The following is an 11,466-nucleotide window of genomic DNA, read 5'->3' on the forward strand; positions in this document are numbered from 1 at the left end:
ACAGAGACTTAGAGACAAAACCAACCAGGTACTCAAACAACATTTGACAATCAGTGAATCCAACTGTTTCCTAACAGACATAACGAGATTCCTGAAACGTGGCACCCATCCCTCAACTACTGCACAACAAGACCAATAAGCTAGGAACAAGTGAATCCAATCCCTCTCTTCAGTAAATTCAATTGACCAACCTGTCAATATATTTTCTTATTTTTTTTCCTTTCATATTATCACCCAAAAATAAAACTTAAGAAAAAGATATATATGTCCAACCGTCTAAACGCGTAATCATAATCCAATACAGACCCAATGAAGATCATTCGAAGCTGTTTCTCTTCTCCTCTTTCTCCTTCCTCTCTTCCTCAAATACCTTCCATTTCCTCACTCATTCATCCTCCTCCAGCTTCCACCATTTTTTATAAATACTCGTGACAAAACCTAAAAACATTTAATTTCTATTACACACTTATCTTCAATGGTTGGTTTTGCAAAAATGGGTTGGCTTAGTACAGACAATAATAAGAGCTTGATAATGGGAGATCATAGTCTTTCTAACAGCGATTCCAATAATAGAAAGGCCAACCAAATGGGAATCTTGGCATTTGAGACGGCGAAAATCATGTCAAGATTACTCTGTTTGTACAAATCTCTATCCAATGCTGAGATTTCAAAGCTGAAAACAGAGATGAGATCACAAGGAGTTGCATATTTGAATTCCAAAGATGAAGGATTTCTTTTAAGCCTCGCGTGTGCTGAGAGGCTTGAGGATCTTGATAAAGCTGCGGCTGCTGTAGCACGATTAGGCCATAAATGCAATGATTTTGGCTTGAATCGTTTTGATCTTGTGTACACGGATCTCAAGCTAGGGATTATTGATTTTGGGAAACTGGAATATGGGTCAAAGGAAATTGAAAAAAGAGTTGACAAAATGGAGAAATTGATTAATGCCACGTCTGGTTTGTACGCAGCATTGGAAAATTTAACAGAATTGGAGATATCAGAGAGGAAAATGAAAAAATGGAAGGAGAAAAAAACAGCAGGGCAATTGCAGAAAGTGAATTGCGACATGTTTAATCAGAGACTAGAACAGCAAAGGAAGCAGGTTCGACAGTTAAGAGAGATTTCATTGTGGAGTCAAACGTTTGATAAAAGTGTTGGTCACATGGCACGTATTGTCTGCATAATTTACGCACGAATTTGCGTCATTTTTGGTCCTTATATTCCTGTTCTTCCCTCTGTTTCATTGCGTAACATGCGTTCATCTCAGCAAAAAGAGATTCTTAAAGTCCAACCAGAGAATTGTTTGATCGAACCAATAAGGGAACAGATTATTTCGAGGTCCGGGCCGATTCCCACGACGTCTAAACCTACTTTGGTACGATTTTACAGCCGAAAATCGATATTTTTCCTATGTGAAGATGAAGGTTTTGGATCGGAAAAATTGGCGAAAAACAATAGGGTGTTTCATGCAGCAGGGCCTTCAACCGTAGGTGGTTCAGGGCTCGCGCTACGTTATGCTAATGTAATAACATTAGTAGAGAAGTACTCGAATCCATCCGAATCGGTAGACCTTAATTCACGAGAAAATCTGTACCAAATGTTACCGGAAAACCTGAAAAAAACAGTGAGATCAAAATTGAGCAAGAATTTGAAATGTATGGATGAGGACGAATCGTTGGCCGAGGGGTGGAGGGAGGCATTGAAACATATAATGGAATGGCTAGCGCCAATGGCTCATAACACTATAAATTGGCAGCTTGAAAGGAATTTGGAGAAGACTAAGTTTGATATTAAGCCTTCTGTTTTGTTGTTGCAGACGTTGCATTATTCGGATAAAGAGAAGACAGATGCTGCCATTGCTGATATTTTAGTTGGATTGAGTTGCATTTATAAGTGTGAGAATCGCCAATGGAGTGAATCTTGATTTGGTGATTTTTTTGAGAATTGGTGAATTTTTCAATCATATAGTTAGTCATGGCAAATATTAGCTAGGATTCATTGGGTTGTGGAAAAGAAATTGGAGTACTTCCTTTTATACAAATATACTTTTTCTTGATTTCTTTTTCCAATGGTCCTAATTTTTTTAGCAGGATACCTGCAATAGTTTCATGCTGAGTTGTATATATGATCTCTTCATTTTCCAAGATTTTGATTTAAGATTAATTCACTCTTTTTCTTGTGTAAATATGAATAAACTCATGAGAAAGAAACCAAGCACTCCAAATTGGGTTGCATAGTAATGTAAATATGAATAAGAGCCGGTCCTTAGTCACTTGCCAAAAACATATAAACCAATCCTTAATTACAAGTTACAACACAAATTGAAACAGTGACACATATAACCAAACTTTTTAGGAAAATGAAAAAACAAACAACAACAACATTGTTTACCGTCAAAATCGGATAACAATTGAATTTATACGCGATTTTAAGGATAGATGATCTAATTTGATACAAAGCTAGAATTCAGATTTAATATGGAAGAATAAATAGACCTCGTAGGGTTAACTTCCTTCGAATTTAGATGTGATATTATTGAAGCCAGAAATACATGAACAAAGCTGGAAAAAATAGTATGTTGTTCTTTGAAGTATGTTACAATGTTTTTCTAAATTACTCAGTTTCCTCTATATGTTTGGGAGATGAAGCTTTTAAGACATTACTTTATAAGAAATTATGTAGACCGTTGACTCCTTTTTTGACTTAATTCTGTGATTCGTGCCATAATGATTGGTTAATGGCGAGAATCACGGATCCTTATCGGATGAGTTGGCGAAGCTTTTCTTCGAGGCCGTCAAAAGCAGGATCGGTCATGCCTTCGGTAAACTCGAGGGCAAATCTGATGGTCTTGTCAAACTTCGAACCTCGATATTTTGGCCTTCTGTTAATTGGCTCAGCAAATTTCCCTCGATCTTGTTCGGACTTGATCTCGTTCGGTCCCGGGGTTACGAGCTCAATGATGTATCTTCGCATCGTGGTTTGATATAACTCCAGATCGGGCTTTAACCTGTCATATTTTAATCTCGATTGGTCACACAAGAGGCGAGCCCGATTTCGACTGTATACAGATAGCCCCCTCATTTTTTGGAGAGAAGATGACGAGAAACGATGTGAACTTCCGAATCCCGCTTCGATGGATCATGATGTAAGCGATAAAAGGTTACTGAAACGTCTTGTCGGTCCAGTTACCAAGGCATTAAATGCATCTCAGTTATTGGTCGGCCATTACGGGTTTTGAACCGTCATTAGCAGACTATAAATATCCCAACTTTCATTCCTTCAAACTTTACGTTCAAAGCTTCTTCTATTCTTGTTCTTCAAAAATCTATTCACTCTCCAACTTTTGTACCCAAATTTCTTGAACCTTTTGCAAACCACTAAGCGTACCTTCTTAATTTCCTCTTATTCATCTCTACTCTAAAATGGCGAAAACTTCTAAGACTGTCCCACAAAAAGAGGCTGCCTCTTCATCACGACCTACCGGCGATGGGGTTGTGACGGAACCACACCCTGAGGAGTTCGTTCCTACAAGGTGCCCGACCGTTGCTGATTTCAAGGTCAAAAAAACTTCCTCGGTACTAGGTCGGTGTGAGCCGGTCTCGAGATATATATGTTCTATGACCGAGGATCTCCTTTCCAAGGTAAAAAAGATTGCAACTGGGCAAATAAGCATGTGGTGGTGCCTTCGCCTCAAGAAGAAATTACTACCCACGTGGAGGATTTTCACCCCTTCATGTTGGGTCCCTTAGATCCGGTCATTATCGCCTTCTACAAGAGGTACGAGGTGACCCTCGATCAAACTTACCCCTCATTCTAGAGGATAGTAATTCTTCTTCGTTTCTTTGTAAATAAAATCGAGGGGTGTTCCTTCACCCTCGATCATCTTATGCGCATGTACAATCCCTCAATCTATCGAGGGGGTTTGATCAAACTTGCTCGTTAGGCGAGTAAGGCCCCATTCTCGAGTATAGATGAGGCTCGGGACTGACGCTGGATGGGCCGATTCATTCGAATAAAGACGTCGGACTTGATCCATGCCGAGGACATGGCAGTTCCCGAGAAATGGAACATAAAGCGTAAGTATAGCTTCGCCTTAAAGATTTTATTTATTGTTTCTCCCCTTCCCTCATTTCTTATCGGTGTTTTTGTGGTGCAGCTGTGGCTCGGATGCTGGATGTCGTTCCTCAACTCAAGGTGTGGGTCGAGGAATTTGTGTCACAAAGACCATATTCCGAGCACGCTTTGATGTAATTGTCGAAGGGTCTGTGGGAGGCCCGTAACCATGGTAAGTTTTCTTTTTTGATTCAATAATGTTTGACTTTCTCCTTGCGCTATCGAATTCTTATCGGTTCTATTTTCTTTTATAGGTCTCCTCAAAGATGTTGTTATAACGAATCCATCCGGTGATTAGGATGTGCCTAGTAAGTCCCTTGCTCTGAGGCAGGGTGATGAGAAGAAAAGGAAAAGGTCCCCGATCTCTCTGGACTCAGAAAATAAAAAACCAAAGAGGAGGCTGGTGCGTAAACTTAAGGAAAGTACCGGTGTCCTCCCATCGGACTCAATCCACTAACTGAGGGATAAGTCCGAAGAAGAAGAAGAAGAACACAGTTCCGAGGTAGTGGCTCAAGTGTGAACTGCTTTGCCTCAAGCTGGGGAGGCTGCTGAGAAGGCATTGCCCGAGATCTCTGAGCCGAAACAGGATGCGACTACTTTGTCTCAAGCCAGGGGAGTCGAGAGGGAGACCGGGGCCGACACTTCTCGAACAGAGGAATGTGCCTCAAAATATGTGCTTGGGGAGATTAACCTTACCAGGTCTCCTCAGTTCTCCGATACCATGATCCACGAGGCCGGTATGCTAGAAGGTCATTCTTATGAAGGGCCTCAAAGGGTGACAGATATTCACAACTTCTTGGATGGGTTAGAGTCCACTGCCTCAAAGGACGTTACTGGGCTCAGTGACTTGCCGGTGCCAAAGAAGGTACCATCATCAGGGACCAGTGGGTCTTCTTCGAGCCCAAAGTTGGTGGATCGGTTCCCAGCCCCGAGCATTAACCTAGACCAAAGGCAGTCAATAGTTTTCTCTATCCTGGAAGATTCCCAGATTTTCTCTACCCTCGTGGGGGTTGGTAGCTATCTTCGGTGCTTGGTGACCGAAGAGGACCAGGTCGTGATGAACACGGTGGAAGCGACATGCCTTTTTAATGAATCTCAACAGGCTTTGAATCGGGTAACTTCGAGTGTCCCTTTATTATGTATTTTAAATTTGAAGTTGCAAATAGTCATAACACTTTTCTTTATGCTTGTAGGCCTCGGTATTGCACCATGAGACTTTCCTCCGATTCCTGGAGGAGTTAACCCAACATGAGGCCGAGGTTCAGGAGCTTGCTGAGAAGAGGGACTCATATAAGCTTCCGAGTGAGAAACTTCAGGCCGAGTTAGAAGCGGCTCTGAAGGAGCATGTCGAGTGGGCCGAGCAGGTAAACCGAGTACCTGAAGGTAGTGATGACGAACTGGATTCAGTGACTAATGATCCGATTCTGCAGGTTCCACAAAGGCTTGAACAAATTGGGCAGCTCTAGGAGTAGGTAGACACGATACAAGTTGAGGCCGAGGAGTTCAAGAAAAATATGGATCTCTTATCCTAAAAAAAAGAAGTTGTCCAAACAGAGCTGACATAGGCCGAGGCCCAGCTTCGGGCTGCAAAAGAGAAAATCTTGGTGCAAGTCAAGAAGATCGATGGGCTTCAATTTCAGCTAAACTCGGCAATTTCTAGTCAAGAGAATCTGGCCAAGGAACTCGAGGCGGCCAAATCAGGGGTGCTTGTGGCCGAGACCGAGGCTGATGCAAAAGTGGCCAAATTTAAGGTTGACATCGAGGCGATTCATTCGCAGGCTAAAGGTATGGTGGACCATGAAAGGTTGCAAGCTCGAAGGGAAACTTTCGAGGGAGTCCATGCTCAGAACTTCGACCTATTGGTTGAAATCGAGAATGCCAAAGTAGAAGAAGCCAGGGCCCGGAAGCTGGATTTTACCGAGGAAGCTTCTGAGAGCTTAACCGAATTTGAAGGCGGGGAAGATCCCAAGGATGAAGATTCCGCCATCGATGAGGAACAAGCCGCTTAGGCCTTTCGAGTTTTTTATTTTTTGCTTTTGCGTCTTTTTGAGGCCATTTTGGCCATTTTAGATTTCTGTATCTGGCAATTCTGGCCTTTGGAAAAAGATTTTATATATATATATATATATATATATATATATATATATATATATAAGGCTTTCTTTTCCTTTCGGCTTTTAAATTTTTCCTTTTCTTTATTACTTGTATTCATGAGGGCCGGAATACATTAGCATAATATAAATTAGGTTATGTTCGAAAGTCCAAACAAATCTTACCTTTATCGCCGCTTTGGGTTAAGGCATTGTAGAGGTTCGGCGTTGCCGATAATGTTTCCCGAAAATATCTTAGGTTTATAGCCTTGCCGAGGGCAACCTTTAGAACCGATTATAAAGAAGAATTTTTTCGAAGGCCGTGTTTTGTTACGGGTTTCGGATGTCTATGAGCCGTGTTAATATGGTCATAGCCTTTTAAATTCGTGCGTTTCCTAATAGGTCTTTCGCTTGGACCATCTGAGATTGTTTTTGATCGGCAGTCCCCAAGTTAATGTTCAAACTTGGATTTAGGTGGCCCTTGGGCTTTATACCTTTAGTTCTCGGTTGTGTTAATATGGCTGTAGTCTTTTCAATTCGATCATTGCCTAATAGATCTTTCTCTTGGACCGTCCAAGATTGTTTTCGATCGGCAGTCCCCAAGTGAATGTTAGAACTTGGATTTAGGTTTCCCTTGGGCTCGATTAGTAATTCTTGAGTGAATGTTTTGAACTCCGATTAATGTGTCCATTGGGCTCGATTGGTAATCCTTGGGTGAGTGTTTCGAACTCGAATTAATATGCCCCTTGTGTTACAACCAGCACTTTGGGGTTCTGATTTCGGCCAAGAAATGGTGAGAAAAGGCTCTTCTGATTGTCTGACGTAGGTCTGTCTATTCGGGCAACTTGGGCTTTTTAATTTTAGAAAATATAAATGGGGTATAGGTGATGAAAGCTCCGACCTACCTCCCCCATACGTGCTGCCACCGAGCCTTATAGAACGAGCTACCTTAGGGGAGACCTCAAGGGCCTGCCTGGATGACTTAAAGGAGTATCCTAGGTATCCATACGAGTTTGGGAACTCTATGGATGGCACAACTCCTTCAAGCTAGCGTTGGGCATCAAGTAGGTGCTGGAGGCTCGGTGTGTAGGATGGCCAGCCCCGCGGGCTGCCGAAATGTTGGAAGTAGACCTCCGTGCCGATCGGATACTTGACGCACCTATCTTAGGTGCATCATGTGTCGACTTGTGAGCATGACTTGGATTCAACCATGCAAGCAAGGGTCCGTTGTCCTAAACTTGTAGTTATGGGGCGACATTGCACTATTCAGGATGGAAGTGTGTCGCGAGGGCTATGTATGGGCATGGCACGAAAGACGCGCATGACAATGGCCAATAACTAAAGGTTGACTTACTCGGGCTAAGCACAAACTAGTTGCGGATGCACCAGGCGAGTGTCAAGCTTGAGGATTGGGCTGTGCACGCGAGAGCGATGCTCAACCTTGGGCGAGGGACAAGATATGTCCTAAGCCAAACCCCCAGGGCGCGCATGGATTGTGATCCTAAGATGAAGCGCCACGACATGTCTAGGTCCAAGTGCCTAGATATCCTACGGGCGACATAATTGGATCATGCCTTCTAGGTAGGCTTCACCAATAGGCATAGGATCGTGCTTGATAACCTGGGAAAGGACGAAGGTTGGCCTGCAGCGGGGGGAACTGCAGGCATCGCACGGGCGAGTCGATACCGCTGGCTTACGTAGGGAAACGGGCTCGTGACACGTGGTATCAGAGCTGATTAAGGCCATACTATACCATGGCACAATGTCAAGGCAAGGGTGGATATGGCGAGTGCATTTTGGATGTCCATGCAGAGATCATGTCAAAGAAGAGATTGAGAACCTGATATTGTTGGTCCAAGAAAGAAATGGGTGATTCCATTTGCTTTCAAAAGTCTAGGGTGCTACTGAATGAGGTGATATGCCGATGAGTTGGATGGTTGAGAGAAGGCCATGTTCGCCAGGTCGTGCAATCATATTGCAAAGAGTGGGAGCCGTGGACTATAAACGTTCGGCATGATCATAGCGGAGATCTTGCCAAGGATGCGTGCAACGCATCATTTAAGTGTCTTTCCTATGGGGTGGACTTTTGGACTGCCTGAGGGCATTGCCAAGGTGAGGAAATGAGTTCGAGGGTATAGCGAAGCTTCAGAATTGGGTAGATTTCCAAGTTAGAAGGTGTCATCATTATGGAAAGGGGTACGCTGAATGATTGGAGGACCGTTGAGAGTCCAAGTGCAAGGCACAACCAAACCAGGAATCCGTGCCAGCAGGACCAAGAGAGTACCTGTCTATAGGGCGAGTATTGAAGTACTACCGAGAGCATTGGTTACTTGCTGAGGAAGTGACAATTGGAAAACAAAGAGCTTTGTTCGGGAATGCGGTGATGCTATGACTTTGAGAATGTAGTACTCACCAAGCGTCATCCCAAGAGCTGGTCGAATGCCAAGTGGGACGACAGTGCTAAGAAGTATCCTCTATATTGAGTGTGGGAGGATCCCGCCTATGCAAGAGGCATAAGGGCGAAGTTGTGAGTCTAGAAGACAACACATCTTCAAGGTAATGAGGGCAAGCGAAAGGCTACATGAGCTATGCCAGAGGCGTTTGAAGGCTATGTGAGAAATTGAGCTACTAGAGCCGTGCCAAAGAAGCATGTTGAGGTGCTTACCTGTGAAGGAAAGCTTCAAACGGACATGAAGTCCGTGAGGGTCATGGTGTAGTTGACTAGTGTGGGTCAAATACAAAGTTAGACACCAGAGGGTGCAAGTGCGGAGGAACTTTCCAAGTGAACACCGAATGGAGGTGAACTGCAGAGGCACGCTTGGAAGATACTTGGAGAAGGAGTGCATAGAGCACGACTCCTTTTGAAAAAAGGACTTTGAGGAAGTCTAACCCATAGAACAAAGGGAGCCGCGAAGAACTCACCTGAGGGGGCAGACTCCGGGATGTCTTAGGCCATGATGTGTCATCGGGGACGATGACATAATGAGTGAGGGAGGATGTCACAACCCGCACTTTGGGGTTGTGATTTTGGCCAAGAACTGATGATAAAAGGCTCTTCTGATTGTCTTACGTAGGTCTATCTACTCGAGCAACTTGGGCTTTTTAATTTTAAGCATATATAAGGAGGGTATATGTGATGAAAGCTCCGACTTGCCTCCCCCACACGTGCTGCCAACGAGCCGTATAGAATGAGCTACCTTGGGGGAGACCTCAAGGGCCTGCCTGGATGACTTAAAGGAGTGTGCTAGGTATCCATATGAGTTTGGGAACTCTATGGACGGTGCAACGCCTTCGGGCTAGCATTGGGCATCAAGTAGGCACTGGAGGCTCGATGTGTGGGACGGCCAGCCCCGTGGGCTGCCGAAATGTTGGAAGGAGACCTTCATGCCGATTAGATACTTGACACACCTATCTTAGGGGAATCATGTGTCGACTTGTGAGCATGACTTGGGTTCAACCATGCAAGCAAGGGTCCGTTGGCCTAAACGTGCAGTTGTGGGGCGGCACTGCACTATTCAGGATGGAAGTGTGTCGCGAGGTCTATGTATGGGCATGGCACAAAAGACGTGCATGACAATGGCCAAGGACTAAAGGTTTCTTTACTCGGGCTAAGCACAAGCTGGTTCCGGATGCACCAGGCGAGTGTCAATCTTGAGGATTGGGTTGTGCACGCGAGAGCGATGCTCAACCTTGGGCGAGGGACAAGACATATCCTAAGACAAACCCCCAGGGCGCGCATGGATTGTGATCCTAAGATGAAGCGCCACGACATGTCTAGGGACAAGTGCCTAGACATCCTACGGGCAGCATAATTGGAGCATGCCTTCCAGGCAGGCTTCACCAACAGGCAAAAGATCGTGCTTAGAAACGTGGGAAAGGACAAAGGCTGGCCTGCAACGAGGGGAACTGCAGGCACCGCATGGTCGAGTCGATGCCGTTGGATTAATGTAGGGAAACGGTCCCGTGACAGTTGGGCTCGATTGGTAATCCCTGAGTGAATGTTTTGAACTCGGATTAATGTGGCCCTTGGGCTCGATTGGTAATCCCTGAGTGAATCTTTCGAACTCGGATTAATTTGACCCTTGGGCTCGATTGGTAATACCTGAGAGAATGTTTCGAACTCATATTAATATGGCCCATGGGATCAAGTTGTAATCCTTGAGTGAATATTTTGAACTCGAATTAATATGGCCCTTGGGCTTGGTTGGCAATCCCTGAGTGAATGTTTCGAACTCGGATTAATATGGCCCTTGGGCTCCATTGGTAATCCCTTAGTGAATGTTTCGAACTCGGATTAATCTGACCCTTAGTCTTAATTGGTAATCCATGAGTGAATGTTTCGAACATGATTTAATATAGCCCTTGGGCTCGATTGGTAATCGATGATTGAATGTTTCGAACTCGGATTAATATGGCCCTTAGGCTTGATTGGTAATCCCTGAGTGAATATTTTAAACTCGAATTAATATGGCCCTTGGACTCTATTGGTAATCCCTGAGTGAATGTTTCGAACTCAGATTAATGTGGCCCTTGGGCTTGATACCCTTAGGGGACTGGAAGTAGGAAATTCCTTAAACAGTGTGATATCAAAAACAAGAAAAGTCTTATTCTTTTTATTCTTATGCGCATGATTGTATATGTATACATGTTTTGTGCCAAGGCTCAATCGATCCATGTGGGAACGGTTCATTTTGGCTATTTGGCCCTTACAATTAGTCATATTGATCGGCCCCTATCGATCACGAAGTTTCTTTCGTTGTTAAAGTCGCTATCTAAGGGATATTGCTTCCCCCCAGTGTTCGGGGTTGAACGAAGTAAAGCCTAGAATGTTGTTGTGATCGTTATCACCGATTCGTAATCGGCCTTCAATTCCAAGTTAGCACGATTTACTTGTTGCCTCGTTAAAAATCTTGCCGAAAAACCCATTTGGGACAAAGCCAGTTCAAGGAAAAAAGAGTGCAATGCATGATTTTAGACCTATGACTTCGTTTTATCCTTTGTTGGTTACCTGCAAGTGTTAGCTCGAACCAGAAAAAATAAGAGAAAGAATCACAGTCGACCTTAGCAATAATATCGCTTTAAGTGGGTTAAATTCCAGTTGTTCGGTAATTTATCGTTGTCCATTGTTCTGAGCTTATAGGATCCTTTTCCAGTGATCTCGATAACTTGGTATGGCCCTTCCCAGTTCGGCTCTAATTTCCCCTCGTTCGGGTTTCGGGTGCTCAGTGTGACTATCCTTAATACCAAGTCCCCTGTATTGAAG

The 11,466-nt window shown here is 44.0% G+C and overlaps 1 protein-coding gene across 1 annotated transcript; it reads left to right on the forward strand.

The window, feature by feature from the left end:
• The first annotated feature begins 222 nt into the window (after window positions 1–222).
• LOC104107300 (protein PSK SIMULATOR 1-like) lies at window positions 223–2,056 on the forward strand. Its single transcript, XM_009616065.4, has one exon. The coding sequence runs from the start codon at window positions 476–478 to the stop codon at window positions 1,922–1,924; it is 1,449 nt and encodes a 482-aa protein (XP_009614360.1). The 5' UTR covers window positions 223–475; the 3' UTR covers window positions 1,925–2,056.
• The last annotated feature ends 9,410 nt before the right edge of the window (window positions 2,057–11,466 follow it).

Source organism: Nicotiana tomentosiformis, chromosome 2, assembly GCF_000390325.3.
Source record: "Nicotiana tomentosiformis chromosome 2, ASM39032v3, whole genome shotgun sequence".
Lineage (NCBI taxonomy): Eukaryota > Viridiplantae > Streptophyta > Magnoliopsida > Solanales > Solanaceae > Nicotiana > Nicotiana tomentosiformis.

Coding starts and splice junctions, on each gene's coding strand:
- LOC104107300 (XM_009616065.4), top strand. CDS start 476: ATGGTTGGTTTTGCAAAAATGGGTTGGCTTAGTACAGACAATAATAAG.